Source organism: Lepidochelys kempii, chromosome 22 (assembly GCF_965140285.1).
Source record: "Lepidochelys kempii isolate rLepKem1 chromosome 22, rLepKem1.hap1, whole genome shotgun sequence".
NCBI classification, from domain to species: Eukaryota; Metazoa; Chordata; order Testudines; family Cheloniidae; genus Lepidochelys; species Lepidochelys kempii.
This window is the reverse complement of record NC_136401.1, coordinates 6,623,415-6,642,757: the sequence shown is the minus strand read 5'-3', so window position 1 is coordinate 6,642,757 and position 19,343 is coordinate 6,623,415. Positions and strand designations below refer to the sequence as shown.

The window sequence follows — 19,343 nt, the reverse complement described above, 5'->3', positions numbered from 1 at the left end:
TACACCCTCTATTTTTCCTCCATAAACTTTTGCATTGAGGTTTTTCAAAGAAACATTCACCAGAGACCTAAGAGGCTAGTTGCAGGCTGCTCCCCGTAGACCTGCTCTGCACCCCTGTGATCAGCACCTGTTCACCACCACTGCTGACCGTCACCATGCACAGTCACTGGTCAACCTAATAATGGACAAGGCACCTGAGCCTCGCTGCTGTCACTGAGACTTGGCTAGCTGATTTCAACAGTATACTTGCAGGCTCCCTAATACAACAAAAGGGAAGAGGAAGTACATAAAGTATTTGCACTCCAACCTGTGAAGCCAAGACCCGCTTTGAAATCTATCAGCAGCAACAATAGCAGCATATGCAAGCAGGCATCGACCAGAGCCCATAAAGAACCGTACTTGCTTAACTCCCCGAAATCGCAATCAGCTAGAGTACCCTACAAAAAAAGTGAGCCAGTCAATCCATACTTCCTTCACCTATTCCAATCCCCAAGAACGCCAGCTGCAAAAAATCAACTACAGCACTGAAAAAATGACAAAATGTGCCATGTTCCAACTACACCCAAAGTCAGAGTAATAAGAAAATACTCACAGGCTTCTGCACTTTAACTTTATGCACTGCTCAGAGATGCAGGCAATAAGCACTGTTAAAAAGCCTAAACTCAACAGCTGACACTAGGAGATCAAAGCAGAGACAGTGAAGAGCATGTGGAGATCCATGCTCTCTTTAAAAGGGCAAACTTTCAGCCACTTTCAAATATCCTATCAACCTTCAGGACAACAGGACTCAGTTACCTCACCTGCTACTGTCCGCCTCCACAGTGCCATTCGCTGGCACTATCAGAGAAGGTAGTGAATAGTTCACTACAGCAATGCCAGGCCTCAGCCAACATCCTAGACCTCACAAGCAAGATCTCGGCTACGATACAGCACAAAGAAAGCGTTGACAGTAGCAGTGGATGGCCTTGGAGAGAGAAATATCCATGTTTAAATCTCACAGCTGCTTTCAACACTAAATCACAAAATGCTGCCTTCCTACACAGACTTAGGAGTGGCAAAAGCACCACACAGCTGGCTTTGCTACTTCATCTCAGACATGTCCCAATAATTCAGTGGAGAGTTGTGCTCCTTTCCCTATAGCTCTTGTGTGAAGGGCCACAAAGTTCAAACCAAGCTCCTTTAGTTTAGCAAATATTCCAATGTCAGCAATGCACCGACGACACTTACTCGTACATTTCTTCAGCAGATGCTACATCAGGTCCCAATGCCAGAGATGAAAAGTGGCTGCCTAGGACACTAACCTCACTCTTCTACTGACAGGTGTCTGCCCTCATATCATAGTACACAGTCTTGGGGTCTTTTAGCCTAACAAAAGAATGGCTATGGGGGGGGGGGGGGGGATCTGGTTGCTCTCGGTAAAATACAGGAAGGGGGAGAAGAGCTATTGAAGCTCAAGGAAAATGTTGGCACAAAACCAAACGGGCATGAACTGGCCATGATTTAATTTAGGCTAGAAATCAGAAGGGTTTTGGAGTGAGGTTCTGGAACAGCCTCCCAGTAGGAGCAGTGGGGGCAAAAAACCTATCTAGTTTTAAGATGGTGTTTGATGAATTTATGAAGGGGATTATATGACAGGGTTTCCTGAGATAGTAGGGGACTGGGCTCAGTAACCCAGGAGGACCCTACCGGTGCTATATCCTATGTACACCCATCAGAAATACTACACACACTGTTACAATGGCAAGGAACGCCTCCTTCTCTTGTCTATTGTTGAACAGGGACCTACCCGCTGCAAGCTACACATTTCTCATCTCCACGAAGGATGATAGCAACACACTTTGCCTGAGGATGAAAGTAAAGGTCTTTTAGAAGCTAATTAGTGCTGTGTGCTGCAGACAGAATGAAGAGAGTGAGGGACCAGAGCTCTGTGCTCACTATACAGCTCCCTATCTGATTGCAAATTCAGTGTAAGATTTGGATAGTTTACAAGCAGTCTTTCTCACACCAGTTATGCTGTACAGAATTGCTATGGATGACAAACACAGAAGTTCTGGGATCAGGGACAGGCCATTTTCAGCAGAGGGTCTGCGACTGTGGAACTCCTTATTCAGATAAACCTGACATCCTTTTAGGCATTGCACTTTTTCACAATCACCTCTCTCTATGATGCAGCAGAGAAAAACAGACAGGTGACCTCTCCTGGAAATAACTGCCACAGCTCTCCCACTAACAGGCTCAACAGCCAGACCACAGAAGAGCAGAGCTTGCATCTTTGTAGACAATTTAGGCCACATATAATGGGGATGGGCATATTAGAAACACACAAAGAGGTGCTGCAGGTCAAGATTCAGGTGCACTGAATAGAGCTGTGCAAGCTCTCCATACACAGCAACTGCTTGCATGATGTCTGGCTCTAGAGTAACTAGTTCCTCAACTCCATTCTCTCTCTCAGGTACTTATACAGAGCCCATTACTGTAGTATCTGAGCACATCACACCACCACAATTAGTGTCACTTTAAAATTGAGAATCGGAGGCACAGAGAGGCTATGTGGTTTGCCCAAGGTTTCACAGATGTCTGTGGTGGAGCAGGGAATTGAACTCACATCTTGAGTCCCAAGCTACTTCCCAACCACTGGGATCATCCCTTGCACGGAGTTCTCTCCCATATTACTGATTTGAGAATAAATAAATACAAAGAAAGAAGTTGACTTTGAGGAACAAATGAGCCATTTAATATAACTACTTTCCACTGTCGGTGTATCTAACAAGGAGCAGAGCAGGTAAAGCAGTGGATAAATATTTCAGTAACAGTTAATAGAGAGAATAGTTCTAAAAACCTACTGTATTGTTCAAATATCTTTGAAAGATACTGTTTAAGTGAAGCATTCAAAAAGTTCTAAAGATGACTTGATCTGCCCAGAGTCTTTAAGAGGTAGGTCAGAGTTGAGAGATTTCTGTGGCTCAGGAAAGTTTGACTTCTCTCTGTCCTGAGGTAATCTTGGATCAGCTAAAAAGATTAACTTCAGGCTCAAAAGAGTATTTCTGAACTAAAGGAAACGTCGTTTCCCAAGTTAAACGTGAAGCCTGGGATGCTCAGGGCTACAGGGCAGAGTATGTTTATGGAGTAATGCTGCCATCTAGTGGAAAGAAAGTTAACAAGCACACGTATTATTTAATTCTTGATATAACGTAGGAGAGCCTGGTGACTAAAATGGGAAGTGTTGTTTCTTTATTATTCCTCGACAGGAAAGCCAGTGTTGCCTCATCCATGAGTGTGAAAGCAACCCTTGCCATCCAGTGGCTAGAAATATTCATGATTTGTGTCAATCATCATATGGATGTCAGTTTTATGTTCGCAGTTTAATTCATCTGAACAACTTATTTCACTAAGTCACTACTTTTGATGGAGATGTACCCTGGGAATGATGTGGGAAAGGGAAACTTGGTCAGATGAGAGAATATCCTCCTGTGCTTTTTATTAAGCCTGCCAATATCTTGGTAATGAGACACACGGGAGTCCATGAGAAGGGAAAGATAGGAAACATTCTGAAGCCATGAGAAAAAGTTTCTTTTTCTTTTCCTAAATTCTTTATGATAAACATACAATATCCTCTGGCAGACTATCACCATTTCCAAACATGGCAATACGTTTCACTTAAACTATTTCAATGTTTTAAACAGAAAAAATATTGAAGTCTAAGGCTAAAGAAAAATCTCCCTTTGATTCCGAATACCTCTGGTTTATTTAATATTCAATCTTCTCAATCTCATCCATGTCATCTGGGTCCAACTGCTTAATCTTGGTCTCTAAGGAAAAAAATGAGACCAAGTAAAGAGTTACATTCTGGTCTGCAAACAGCACTCAGCTAGCACACCCTCTGCTTCAGCAGCAGAGTACACATTTAGTAGGGCCGCTCACAGTGGGGACACAGGAGTTGGTTAGATTTTTAAGCTGTTTTACAGAGAGTGGTAGATTTAGAAAGATCTTTAGAACCTGAAGGATATTTCACAAAAAAGTGAGACAAATATGGCACAACATAGTTGGTAGTGTCTGTCAAATGTTCTAAATTAGTTAATATTACAATTTAGATGTTGACGTTCACTATTTGTAATAATTTCTGTACAATCCACTTAATAGTGCCCCTGAAACAATAATTCTGCTTAGTTACAGCAACTGCCATTGAACAGACTCTATGAAATGACTGAATAATGGATGGTGGCCCAGATACCAGGTAAGTCGCATGGCTATGCCAGCTGTAGCAGACTCAGTGGTTCATAGCTGTGAATCTGGTGTCTGCTGTGCAGCAACTTGGTCACTTTAGGTGCTTCCTGGTTCCTATGACTGCTAAAAAAAAGTCACACACCTTAATGTGTTTGGTTTTTGCTCTGCTTATTTTAACTCAACTCACGTATTTAAATGGAGACCCTCAATATATTTCACCGAGGCACTGATAACTCAGGCATATTTCTAATCACATCAGGGTCTGCACCAACTATACATTCTTCTGTATTAGATTTTTGCATGTGTATGTAAGTAACCAAGTCAATAACATTAATGCAAACACCAACATAACTACTGGAACTGCTGGCAGTCTAGGTAGAACTTCCTGTGGAGATCATTCCTCTAGGTTGGGACATGGCACAGCGGCAGAAGTGCATGAGGGAGCTGCGCTGTTGCTGTCCATGCTACAATTGTCTTGTGGACAGAAGACCTCAGTCTTTAGGGATGTCAGTCACCACCATCTACCGAACTGAGATACTGCTATAATAATTGGAATGAGAAATGATGTTTGTCTTCTCAAAAGGGGTACGGATCAATTCTGGTTAGAAGCCATTCTGCAGAACATTACAGTATATTTTGTTGCACACATGTGCCCCTATTTTTGGACGGAAATATCCGGTTAAGTGTTCAGTATAGTATTTCCAGTCAAAGTGCTTCAAGCGATAGTCAAATAAACTTTGAGAAGCACAATGTAAACAGGATTAAGGCAGCTGCCAACATGAGGCTACTATACAAGCATGATGCACATTGGGAGCGTCTCATAAATTAAAAACAGCAGATGGGGTTAGATTGAAAGATCCAATCACATCCCAGGTTACCTTAACTCACCAACCCTGCCCACTCTGATAGGCTGTTGTGGAGATTAGGGAATGTTTGGAAACACTTAGAAAATAATGAGCTCCACCTACTAAGCATTATTCTTGTTAAATAATTGACTGTTTTCTCAGTCTCATAGTTACGCCCAGGTTTACAGCATTAAAGTGGCTAAAAAGAAGAAAAGTCAGATTATCCTACATTAATTCCACTCAGCTTTTAATGCCACAGAAATCAACAGCAAGGCTCATTTTGCTAACTTCACACATGACTAGACTTGGACATACAAGCACTTCCTGAAAACTCAATGCCTTTTTACAAGGCAGGGATAATTTGGACCATTTTCTTGCTTCCTGTCTCGCAAAAATATACATCATAGAATATCAGGGTTGGAAGGGACCTCAGGAGGTCATCTAGTCCAACCCCCTGCTCAAAGCAGGACCAATCCCCAATTAAATCATCCCAGCCAGGGCTTTGTCAAGTCGGACCTTAAAAATATCTAAGGGAAGGAGATTCCACCACCTCCCTAGGTAACGCATTTCAGTGTTTCACCACCCCCCTAGTGAAAAAGGTTTTCCTAATATCCAACCTAAATCTCCCCCACTGTAACTTGAGACCATTACTCCTTGTTCTGTCCATCAGCTACCACTGAGAACAGTCTAGATCCATCCTCTTTGGAACCCCCTTTCAGGTAGTTGAAAGCAGCTATCAGATCCACCCTCATTCTTCTCTTCAGTAGACTAAACAATCCCAGTTCCCTCAGCCTCTCCTCGTAAGTCATGTGTTCCAGTCCCCTAATCATTTTTGTTGCCCTCTGCTGGACTCTTTCCAATTTTTCCACATCCTTCTTGTAGTGTGGGGCCCAAAACTGGACACAGTACTCCAGATGAGGCCTCACCAATGTTGAATAGAGGGGAACGATCATGTCCCTCGATCTGCTGGCAATGCCCCTACATATATATCCCAAAATGCCATTGGCCTTCTTGGCAACAAAGGCACACTGTTGACTCATATCCAGCTTCTTGTCCACTGTAACCCCTAGCTCCTTTCTGCAGAACTGCTGCCTAGCCATTTGGTCCCTAGTCTGTAGTGGTGCATGGGATTCTTCCGTCCTAAGTGCAGGACTCTGCACTTGTCCTTGTTGAACCTCATCAGATTTCTTTTGGCCCAATCCTCTAATTTGTCTAGGGCCCTCTGTATCCTATCCCTACCCTCCAGCGTATCTACCTCTCCTCCCAGTTTAGTGTCATCTGCAAACTTGCTGAGGGTGCAATCCACACCATCCTCCAGATCATTTATGAAGATATTGAACAAAACCGGCCCCAGGACCGACCCTTGGGGCACTCCACTTGATACCAGCTGCCAACTAGACATGGAGCCATTGATCACTATCCGTTGAGCCTGACAATCTAGCCAACTTTCTATCCACCTTATAGTCCATTTATCCAGCCCATACTTCTTTAACTTGCTGGCAAAAATACTGTGGGAGACTGTGTCAAAAGCTTTGCTAAAGTCAAGGAACAACACATCCACTGCTTTCCCCTCATCCACAGAGCCAGTTATCTTGTCATAGAAGGCAATTAGATTAGTCAGGCATGACTTGCCCTTGGTGAATCCATGCTGACTGTTCCTGGTCACTTTCCTCTCCTCTAAGTGCTTCAGAATTGATTCCTTGAGGACCTGCTCCATGATTTTTCCAGGGACTGAGGTGAGGCTGATGGCCTGTAGTTCCCAGGATCCTCCTTCTTCCCTTTTTAAAAGTGGGCACTACTTTAGCCTTTTTCCAGTCGTCCAGGGCTTCCCCCAATCACCATGAGTTTTCAAAGATAATGGCCAATGGCTCTGCAATCACATCCGCCAACTCCTTTAGCACTCTCGGATGCAACACATCCGGCCCCATGGACTTGTGCTCGTCCAGCTTTTATAAATAGTCCCGAACCACTTCTTTCTCCACAGAGGGCTGGTCACCTCCTCCCCATGCTGTGCGGCCCAGTGCAGTAGTCTGGGAGCGGACCTTGTTCGTGAAGACAGAGGCAAAAAAAGCATTGAGTACATTAGCTTTTTCCACATCCTCTGTCACTAGGTTGCCTCCCTCACTCAGTAAGGGGCCCACACTTTCCTTGACTTTCTTCTTGTTGCCAACATACCTGAAGAAACCCTTCTTGTTACTCTTAACATCCCTTGCTAGCTGCAACTCCAGGTGGGATTTGGCCTTCCTGATTACACTCCTGCATCCCCGAGCAATATTTTTATACTCCTCCCTGGTCATTTGTCCAGTCTTCCACTTCTTGTAAGCTTCTTTTTTGTGGTTAAGATCAGCAAGGATTTCACTGTTAAGCCAAGCTGGTCGCCTGCCATATTTACTATTCTTTCTACACATCAGGATGGTTTGTCCCTGTAACCTCGATAAGGATTCTTTAAAATACAGCCAGCTCTCCTGGACTCCTTTCTCCCTCATGTTATTCTCCCAGGGGATCCTGCCCATCAGTTCCCTGAGGGAGTCAAAGTCTGCTTTTCTAAGTCCAGGGTCCGAAAGTCCAGGGACTGAAACAATCCAAACCCAGTATGAAAATGTCAAATAGGTTAAATGAGCATTTGATGAAATTGCCCTTTGCCATGTCACGAGTTCTAACCACAGTAACAGCTTCTAATCATTCACATTGAGAAGCTGTGCTAAGCAAGCAGATGAGCAACAAAGTACAGTGAGAGAACATTCCTAGTGGGCAGTACACAGGCAGAAGACAGCTTCCCCCCCTTACAGCAAACAGTCTCTTCCCTTTAACATGGATAAGGTTGGTCTCTCAAAGCTGGAAATGGCCCTTGTAGATTGTGGTGGAGATGCTGGATGACCCATTCTTGGGCTGGTTCTGCATAAGCATCTCAAGCATTCAGTCCAATTTTCTTAGTTGACACAGTGGCAGCACCTCAAATTGCCCAAATAGAGGATTCCCCTACCAGCTGATTCTTTGGATATATTCTTCATATGAAAATTGGATTTCCTGAGACTTTTGTTCATATTCTTGCCTCATTTGAGCCCCTGAAATAACTTCCCCCCCCATCCCTTTAGAATAAGAACTCCATTATCTTCTTTCCTCTTCCAAACTGAACACACCTGGCTCCCTTAGGCATTCACAGGAACCCTTTAATGCTGCAGTTTGTTGCCCATCCCTGAATTTTCTGCAGTTTATCAAACCCTTCTGGTTGAGAAGTCCAAAAACTGAACACAGAACTTTAGCTGGAGTGTTACAAAGCAGCACACTGAATAGCAGATGGCATAGGATGGTGGAGCCCTGACCCCTCCATCTCTTCAGTGAAGTCTCTTACTAGTAACACTCCCATCCGCTTTGCACCTCCAGTTCATCCTGCACCTGCTGCCTCTCCCAGCTATACCTGACAAATAGTGTTTACTAAAGCAATAGCTCATGCTGATAACATTCCATGTGGGTTCTGCTCTTTCTCCCCAATCCAACTTTACTCCCATCACTTCCTGAGTCATCCTTACTTTGGCTTGGCATTTCTAGAGCCACTCTAGCTCCCCCCTTCCTTACTATAATTTCCCCCAAAACATCTTCAATGAAGAGCCTCTCTTTCACCTGGAGAAGGCTATACACAGTTGTATGTTTCCCCCCCATTTCCATCCTCAGCAACACAGGATGACCCTCGGAGGTCCCTTCTAATTCATTACACTTCCTGCCCTACCTCCTCAGCACTTGGCTTGCTTTCTACATCAGGTGAGGGAGCCAGAGTCTGCACAAGTGATTGAGATGCATAAATCTAGTCTGGGAAAGTGTCCCCTAGAGGGGCACCTCTGTCCTGAGGGGAAGTGAGGTATGTTTAGTCCCTGTTTTTGTTCTAAACAATAAGTGTTCTCATTTACTATGGTATTGCTCACACTCTCCTCATACATTCTGAACAGTATGTATTAACAGAATTATAATAGGGGCTAGCAGTAACACCTATTAAGGTTGCACAACACTTCCCATTATAAGACCCTGTTTCGGTTGCTTGAAACTTCGGTAGCCTAGCCACTTGGGATGAAGTTTTCCCATGGCTGATGTCTGCCTCAGGCTGACTTTTTACTGTTATTGTTTTTTAAATGTCAGCCAAAAGAGTTCAGCTGTTTCCAGGAAAAAGTTAGGGAAAATACTTGTTGCTCATGTTAAAAAATTCTGGTGCCCTTATCTTTGAACAGCTTTAACACCCCTATGCTTTGGCCCAGGGACTTGAAATCTGAAAGGGGATGGCCTTTGTGTTAGGGAATGTGCCTTTTGCCCTCTCCATGAAAATCCACCCAAATCTGGCTAAGTTTTACATCTCTGAAAAATCACTTTGCAGAAGTCTGATAGAATCATAGACTATCAGGGTTGGAAGGGACCTCAGGAGGGCATCTAGTCCAAATCCCTGCTCAAAGCAGGACCAATCCCCAATTTTTGCTGATCCCTAAATGGCCCAATCCCCAATCCCTGATCCCTAAATGGCCCCCTCAAGGATTGAATTTACAACACTGGGTTTAGCAGGCCAATGCTCAAACCACTGAGCTATCCCTCCTCCCATAAACAAAAGGCTCCTAATTAAGCCTATTTAGCTCTATCTTTGAACAGTGGGGAGGAACAGGTTAAACCAGATCGGGGACCCTTAGGGAGAGTCCCCAACCCAAGTCTACTGAGCATGTGCAATTTTAATAACAAAATTCACCAAAGAATCTGTCCACGCTGGGCATGCTCCAGCTGAGGCTCAGCAGGACTTTCCCTTCAATTGCAGCTCTGAGCTGGGCACCTAATAGGATGCCTCCTAAAATCTCAATGACCCCCCCGCTGGGCCCAGGTAGCACAGAGGAGGAAGCTGCTGGATTCCAACACAGAGGGGAGAAGAGCCAGATCTGGGGGGAAAAAAGAATGGGAACCAATGGGGAGGACACAAATCTGAAGAGAAGACCAGTGTGCAATAGCAGAACTGAGACTGGCTGGGCAAAGAGACTTGGGCAGGGAGTTTGGGGCTGGGGGAGACAGATTGGACAAGGAGTTCGGGGAGTGTGATCAGGACTGGGAACAAGCAAAGGAAGGGAATGGGGGAGCACCACTGGAAGGCAGGGTGGGGGAGAAAGATCACATGAAGATCTGGGAGGAAGTGGGACAGGCTGTGCAAGAGGACTGGGAATTGGGATGGGTGAGAATAGGACTTCTATGCAAGGGACCGGTACTGAGATGAGAAGCCCAAAGAATGAGACTAGGAGAAGAGACAGGACTTGGAAGGGAAAGGCTTGAAAGGATGGGGCAGACGGGGTCAAGCAGGGAGGAATAGGCAGAAGAGACTGTGCCCACTGGAGCACACAACGGAGCCTAGAATGGACCCAAGATTCCACATGATGGAATTTGTTTTCGTTTCGTTTCCTTTTTTAAAAACCCAGGAAATTACACAAAAACCTACATTAAAAAGGATATTAAGGCAGCAAAGTCAAGCACTGAAAAGTTAGGAAATGCCAAAATTAAGGTTGCCTGTGGTTTACACATGCTCTGTGTGTTCCTCACTTTCTGGGTGTCTGATCTGAGCCTCTAGGGCAGTAATACTCACACCTCAGTGGTTCAGGAGCAAATTAGCAATCAACATTATCAAAAAGAGCCACAGTAGTGTGAGTTCATTGTATCATTTACTGTAGTATTATTCCTATTTAAACAGTATGAAATACAGGGGAAACAGTTATATATATTATTTTGACAGCAAATAAGTTAATAACTTAGTGCAAGTTGATAACTTAATTGGCTAATAACCTAGTAAAAGCATCCTGATTGGTTAATAATTAAATCACAGTTCACTATGGTATCAGTGATTTGCCCTTTGCTACTACAGCCAACTTCTACAAGCTTTATACATACAGTGCAGGTTTGATGGGGATACTGTACTCACTGAAGTGCTCTTCGATGCTTTGTAGCAGTGGTAAGTTGTGTCTTTCCACCATGTTGAAGGCTAGGCCCTTTTTCCCAAAACGACCTGTTCGCCCTATGCGGTGTAGGTAGGTCTCAAAGTCTGGACACCGCAACTGGTTTGTCGGGAGTTTAAAATTCACAACAATTGTGACCTGTTTCACATCAATACCTGAGAGAGAGAGAGAGAGAGAGAGAGAGAGAGAAACAAATTCACTGGTGAACTCCTAAGGCACCTGCCATTGCACCTGAAATAGGCCATGGCCATTAAAACCCATAAACAATAGGACCAATGTGTCCAGTTTCATTTCTGCCTAATGTAGTTATCTCAGTACTTCACAGAGAATCAAGAATAGCTATTACAGTTGGCTAGGGACACTCAGCTGGGAGGGGGCTACCTAATTCATATGCTCTCTTCAAACATGTTCTGAAAATCTGAAGCAAGTTACCTTGAAAAATGGGGTGAAGAGAAGTGGTAACCCCCAGAGTGTGAGCAGAACCTTTTGTATTTGAGAAGACATAGATCCTCAGGTTATGTCTACATTAACCCTTGCCTAAAGTTTCCCACTGTTGCTACCACTGGTTCAGCTTAGCTGTTGACAGTCGACTGCTTCCAATGACTACCAGCATTTGTTAACCCCGCTCTGGACAGGTCTAAACAAGACAGTGGCTGGCCAAGATTATCTTGCCCATATTAGAGCTTCCACCATTACTATCACCAGGGAGCTGAACCAGAAGTAGCTACAATGGGAAATTTGGGGGGAGGCGGGGAGAAGGGTAGAGTAGACAAAGGTTTGAAAAAAAATATTGGCCAATACTCATGTACGTTTGGGGACCAGAAAAATTTATCAAACTGATATAGATTCATAGACACTAAGGTCAGAACGGACCATTATGATCACCTAGTCTGACCTCCTGCACAAGCAGGCCACAGAATCTCACCCACCCACTCCTGCAAAAAACCTCTCACCTATGTCTGAGCTATTGAAGTCCTCAAATTGTGGTTTAAAGACTTCAAGGAGCAGAGAATCCTCCAGCAAGTGACCCGTGCTCCATGCTACAGAGGAAGGCGAAAAACCTCCAGGGCCTCTTCCAATCTGCCCTGAAGGAAAATTCCTTCCCGACCCCAAATATGGCGATCAGCTAAACCCTGAGCATATGGGCAATATTCACCAGCCAGATACTAGAGAAAATGTGATTTTCTTATTAATAAGCGGATATCACACAATGAAAGTAACCAGCTTGGTCTGGACTCGAAGGTGATGCAATGCAAAGCATCAATTGAGGCTTTTCCACTTTACCCACCAGAGGTAAAGACTGCACAGACAGGGATACCCTTATGGAAACAATGGTTCTGCACATGTGACTGGGATACGCTGAGCTGGTGGAGTGATCTTCCTGCTTGCTGTGGGACCAGGTAATATTCCCATACTCTACCCTTAGTGCCAGGTTAGTGATGCTTTATTTTCTGACCCCATAGTTAAGGTTTCAGAGGAGTAGCCGTATGAGTCTGCATCCACAGAAACAATGAGGAGTCCAGTGGCACCTTAAAGACTAACAGATTTAGTTGGGCATAAGTTTTTGTGGGTAAAAAACCCCACATCTGAAGAAGTGGGTTTTACCCACGAAAGCTTAGGCCCAACTAAATCGGTTAGTCTTTAAGGTGCCACCAGACTCCTCGTTTTTTTTATAGTTAAAGTTGTAGGACAGTTCCCATTATAAGCCCCATATTGCACCTCCCCACTCTGTAATTTTTATTGAAACTGTCTGCGTGTCTCAGATTTTTTTAAAGTTTGAGTTAATCAGACATTTTGGGGATATGAAACAAACAAGTGAGCTTTTCATTCTTCAAGCAATCTAACTTTAAAGATGTGTATTTCACAAATCACTCGGTCTAGAAACAGCAAGTTTGGGGCTTTTTTCTTAGGATTTGTCCTCAATGTTCAAATAAGTTTTTCCTTCCCCTAATGAGGTGAATAATTTGAGTTGTATCTGAAAATTAACACCTCTGGGAGCTGTGCAAAATATGAGTGGAACTACAAAACTTCGCTTGCTTCAAGGATCTTAGAAACTTGGCTCATGAATTTGGCAAATCTTGTAAATCCCTGGAGGGAGGAAGCTGTTCAGGCATAGGAAAATCCATACAATTTTTAATGCAACAAATTATGCAGTGAAGTTCATAAGTTTAGAGTCTTCAGAGAAACAGTTATGCACCAGAAAGACTAGAGGAATATTTGAACTTCATAAAAACAAGCATCAACATGATATTTTAGATATATTACAATTGTGCTATTCATCAAAATTAAGAACCACCAAGAAAATCCCAAACAAAAATTAAGACAGCTAAGGTTGAAAACATCTTCCTTAAACAAAGAAAACCTCAGCTGAACACTGTAGTTTTAAAGTCTAGATGGTCAGGATATACAGAGCTAGGGTTCCACTAGCAATTAGTTCCATCTGCCACACATGTATCCAACCTCTCTCTGTGCCTCTGATTTCCTTACACCGCATATTGTATTTCTACATTCCTAAAAATGAACCACTTACTTCCATTACATCACCCTATACTCTAAATACTAATGGGCATACAACTCTCTACATAGGGTCATCTACACCAGTTCTACTCAAAGTGGGGTCCGCGAGCCATCGGCTGCTGGTCCGCGCGCACATTGGGAAAAAAAAATTGCCAGTCCCCCACAGATAGCTTGAGAAGCACTGGTCTACACAACCAGAGCAGCTAGATCTTGCTCTCTTGCCTTCCACATCTGGTTTGTCCATCCCAGAATTTAATCCTCCCTAGTTAAAACCATATCTATCTTACCTCTTTACAATTCTTTGGTAACAATGATGAGCATCCCTTCATACATACTCCTCCATGGGTGCTCCAGCACTGGAGCACCCACAGAAAGAAATTAGTAGATACTTAGCACTCATTGGCAGCAAAGCTCCTCCCTCCCCCCAACGCCTCCTGCCCTGAAGCCCTGCTGATCAACTCCTCCCCCCTCCCTCCCAGTACCTCCTGCACACTTCAATCAGCTGTTCTGCAGGATGCCGGTGGTGCTGGGAGGGAGGGGAGGAGCAGGGATGGGGCGCGCTCGGGGAGGACGCAGACCAGGGTTGGGAAGAGACAGAGCGGAGGTGGGGTCTTGGGGGGGAAGTGGGAGCATGGACCTGAAGTGGGGGAGGGGGGGCAGGGTTCAAGTACCCTCCAGGTAGAGAGGAAGTCAGAGCTTATCCACTCTTCACATTTTACATGCCTACTCTGATATTTTGTTTACAAAACGTTCAGGTAACTTTTCCTTCAGCCAACATTAGGCACTGTACTACCTTGAGGATTTGATACAGCACCATCATAACTGTAACTTGCACTCTTAATGGCCGGAACCTCCTCCCTAGTATAATCTGTTGCACCTTCTGACCTGGGAGTCTCACTATCCAGCACCACACATTGATTGGCACTTTGCCTTTGTTCTGCCATGAAAGTTCAGAGGGTGGTTTCCTGCTGCCTTCCCTCTGTTTGTGGCTGCCATTGGTTAACTCCCTGATTTAACTCTTCCAACTTTTGATGGCATTTCCTCCATCAGGCTCCCAATGCAAGATAGATATATGTGGAGTCTCGGAGCTGTAGGGGAATACTAGGGGTCATTTCATGATGATGGATGAATGCACAGTGTACTTACTATTCTGGATCTGAGAAAATAAGATAAATGTGACCCCATTTTTTTTTCAATCTAAGGAGACATAAAAGTGTATTTGGAGATAACCCAATCAGTGACAGAATTATTACAGTTCTTCTTTGAACCAACCCATTCAACATGTTAATCACACAGGTTTGCACTCCTACAAAAGCAGCTGATGACAATGTGATCAGTGAGTTCTATGAACAGCTTGAAAAGACATTAAAATACCAAGCAGAAGATATCTCCCTTATGGGGGGGACCTGAATGCAAAAGTTGGAAGTGTAAGATCTCAAAAAGAAGTAGTGGGAAACAATAGTCTGGGTTTACAAAAATTAGAGGAGAGGAAGGTATTTAATTGAATTCTGGTGCTCTAATCACCTGGTCATTACAAAACACCATCTACACCCAACATGCCAGATGCATATACAGATGGAGGTCATCTGATAGTATGACAAAGAACAAATAGACTATGTAATGATACAGCAATGCTGGAGCTCAAGTGTCCAATGAATAAAGACTTCTAATAAATCCTGAAATGGAATTGGTGAATATATAATGAAAATGAAGCCAGGGAAAGCATCCAGGGCACATGACATACCAGCAAGTCTGATTGGTGACTGCAGGATTGATCTCACGTGGAAAATTTGCAGCAATGAATGGATGACTAGAAATTGGCAGAAAGACTTCCGTCGTCTAGTCATTCTGCCCTTACCAAAGAAAGGAGATACAACAGAGTGTAGTAACACTTATATCATCTCTTGGATTTTGCATGCGAGCAAAGTTTTGCTCTACATAATCCGGATTGCATTAAGTGAATGCTAGAAACAGAACTACCACCACAAGATGGATTCAGAGAGGGACAAGACACACATGATCAAATTGTGAACACAGATCACATCATCGAAAAAACACAGGGAATACATTCACCCACTGATCATGTGTTTCACTGACTACTCAAAAGTACCCAATGCTGGCTGACAGGACTGTCTTTGGAAGATACTATAGAGTAATGTTGTAGTCCTGTCAGTCCCAGTATATTAGAGACAAGGCTGGTGAAATAATCTCTTTTATTAGACCAATTTCTATTCGTGAGAGAGACAAGCTTTTGAGCTACACAGAGCTCTTCTTCAGGTCTGTGAAAGTACTAAGAGGATACTGACAGATACAGGGATTCCAAAGCATCTTACTGAACTCATCACAACTGCCTACTCTCAACAACAGACCACAGCATGAACAGCAACAGGTGACAGCGAGTGGTTTTCTACTGGGCAGGGAGTGAAACAAGATATATTCTGTCCCTAAGTCTTTTCAACATGTAACAGAATTTATTATGAGACAAACCCTGGAAGCTTTTGATAAAGCAGAAGGAGCTGGGATTTCCTCCTAACTGACCTTAGACACGCTGATATGACTGTGACACTGAGTCAGTGAGGGTTAAACAACCAACAGGCTAAATGACCTAAAGATCAATCTTTAAGAACATAATAGGGAAGTACTGAAATGGTAAACTGGGCCATTTCTTATAGATTGTTATCAAAGCCACGTTAAAGTAGACTAAATTCTTTGAAATGCAAACCTGTATTATCAGAGAATTAAAAGAAGTAAATACTAATTGTATTTGTCTGTGTTTAACTGTATCTTGTTAGATGTTAAAGTGATCTAATCAGCTTGTAGATGCTAAACTTCCTTTTCTGTCTGTTACTATATTCTATTGATTCAGAGATCAAAAAATATTAACAACATTCAGGCCTTGTCTACACTACAGGGGAAATTCGATCTAAGCTACGTAATTTAAGTTACCTGAATAGCATAACTCAAATTGCTGTATCTTAGATCTACTAACCGCGGGGTCCACGCTACGCAATGTTGACAGGAGACGCTCTCCCGTCAACTCCCCCTACTCTTCTCGATCGACCGGAGAGCGATCTGCAGTTGATTTAGCGGGTCCTCACTAGACCCACTAAATCAACCACCGATGCATCGATCACCACTCATCCATCCCCCAGTAAGTGTAGACAAGCCCTTAGATGTAACTTGGGCATAATATCATTGTCTTTATTTCTCTTTGAAGTTTGTAGTAAGCTGTCTGTGAACCTTTGAATAGTTAATTGCCTGTGCTAATCAATCCAACTAATTACTTGTGTGTACAGAAGAAATAGGAACGGACTTCAAAGCAACAATGTACATTATTCTTCACCTATTCTTCTGCAATTTCTCATGGAAAAATTTTAACAGACTCTGCACATGGACTGCCTATTGGACTATAACCTATGCAACTGATTCTGGAAAAACTTTTTACAACTCAGCAGCTCACCATCGCTGCTATGAAACTGACCTGAGAACTTCATTCATATCTGTATGTATAATGCTCTTTTAACCACAAAAACTCTTTTTTGTTTTAATAAGTCTTAGATTAGTTAATAAGAATTGGCTGTAAGCATGTATTTGGGTAAAATGTGAAATATTCATTGACCTTGTGGGTATTGTGTCCGATCTCTTGAGATTAGTAAACTTTATATATGATGAATAAGATTTGAAGTAATCCTCACCATATTTGATTTGGGTGTCTGGGTGGGAGCCCACGGCTGAATTGCTTTAGGGGAGCTGTGTTTTTGGCTTCTGGGTAACCAGTAAGGTGTTGTAGAAGCGGTTTTGCTGATGGCTTGGTGAATGTCATTATTAGAATAAACCACCATTCTGGGGATCGTCTAGCCCATTCTTTGAAGTTTGTCCTGATTGAGCAATCTCAGTGAGGCCCCTCCAGAAACCATGGTCACAATGACGCTCTTTGGTACAACTGTTGATGGAACGCAATGATTGTTGGCGTCTGCAAAGGACAGTTAGTGAGGAATAGGGACGATCCCTGAATACACGAAACATGATTAACAAAACCAGGATACAAGCAGACACAACTGTCAGTCAAGTTGTAGAGGAAGTAGATTAATTCAATTATCTGGGATCATACATATCCAACCAGAGAAAGAATTCCAAAGAAATCAGAAGATTAGGAATGACTCGCTCAGCCAAGCCTCCCTCATGAATATGTGGAAAAACCATGGCATCATGAAATGTACAAAGGTTCAACTGGTGAAAAGCTTAATTTTCTCAGTAGCAAACTATGGAGGTGAATCATTAGAAACTAATACTGCTGACAAGAAGAAAATTGAAGCCTTAGAAATGTAGTGCTGCTGACAAAGACTTGAGTATCTGCTGGACAGAAAATTAGATGAATGCTTACATTAGCAGCATTACTGGGGAGAACAAGACCGTGTTGTAAGAAGTCAACAGGCACAAACTTACGTACTCTGGTCACTTCAGGCACAGAGATGGAAATAACCTTGAGCAAACTGTCATGGCAGGAATGGTGACAGGTCATTGTAGTAGAGGATGACAAGCGAGGAGATGGAAAGATGGAAGGCGGCAGATTACTGGAAAATCAGCTGCTGAGTGTTGACAGCTAACAACGGATCAAGAAGGCTTCTGAAAATTATCCTACGAGGTCATCGATATTCAGACAAGAATAAATGAGTTTTACTTACTAAAAACCACCACATTTTCACATTTTACTTCTAGCTTGAATTCACAAGCACCCTCCACCTCTAGTCACCATTCCATTACAGGCCAGAAATGGCAATTTAAGTTGGCCACTTCACTATACAGACAAGAACTACTATAATCAAGCATCTTTTTTATGCATGTCTGCAATCCTGGCACTCACATAAAAGCTAAAGCTAAGTACTTACCCTGACCCCATCCAGTCCATAAACACTGTTTGCAGACCCTACTGACCCTTACCATTCCAGGGGGCACAAGGGCAGCTGACATACACACACATCACATTACTTTTTTCATTGGTCATTTTAAAATGTTAAACTACTTTAAAACAAAACCAGGAAAACTTCTCTGTATTGCTATAAAGATTATACACAGTGGGGTTGAGTATGAAAACAGAGTTAAGATGTTTATGGAATTTCAACTTTGAACTTCCTGACTTTCAAATATTTATTTTTTTTAACAACATTCTAATAAGGGCTTTTAGTTTAACAGGTGCATATTGTGTATTTTTATACACAACACCATCTCAATGGGGTTTTGTGGATGAAAAACTCTACCCAAAGGATCAGTTTACTGAAGGAAATCTGCCTTTACCTTGGAATACCATATTTGTTGTGACTGACTTTTCAGATGGGCAATTGTAAAACATGCCGATTTTGACTGTCTACATTAGCAATTTCACAACTGTAATTCACCATTGGTGGAAGCTGTAGTGTAAACAGGACTCAGGTGTTTATACCACTGTGTGGTACCAGCTGTGAATTATGGCTATAAAGTGTTTGCTAGTGTAGATAAGGCTTCAAAGTCACTACAAGCAACACCATCCTGAGAAGCAGGCACTGAGCTGTATACAAAGGGGTTATACACAGAATTACAATTCTTAATTTGAGCTGGCTGGAATAAGAAATCAGTCTGGTGTTATTTCTGCAAGCTATAGGAATCAGCATCGACTCTGCCAAACACTCCTTGAATTTATATCTAGAAATCCACAAAAGCCCACAAATTGACCACTGAACTCCAACACTGTGTGTGACAACAGTGTAGTAGAAAAGCTTATGAGGAGGTCTCGATATGTGAGAGATTACAGGAT

General features: G+C 43.0%; 1 protein-coding gene across 6 annotated transcripts in view; it reads right to left on the bottom strand.

The window, feature by feature from the left end:
• Nucleotides 1-2,730: 2,730 nt before the first annotated feature.
• DDX25 (DEAD-box helicase 25) overlaps nt 2,731-19,343 on the bottom strand; it is a 48,122-nt gene continuing 31,509 nt past the window's right edge. For 4 of the 6 annotated variants that reach the window (XM_073320822.2, XM_073320824.1, XM_073320825.2 and 1 more), the window contains 2 exons: nt 11,002-11,190; nt 2,731-3,809 (listed from right to left, as the gene is read on the bottom strand). In XM_073320822.2, coding sequence (XP_073176923.1) covers nt 3,748-3,809; nt 11,002-11,190 — 251 coding nt within the window. In that variant the 3' untranslated portion in view covers nt 2,731-3,747. Of the gene's footprint in view, nt 3,810-6,701; nt 7,112-11,001; nt 11,191-17,998; nt 18,191-19,343 lie in introns of those variants that run through there. The other 2 variants (XR_012155908.2, XR_012155909.2) reach the window with 2 other exon arrangements.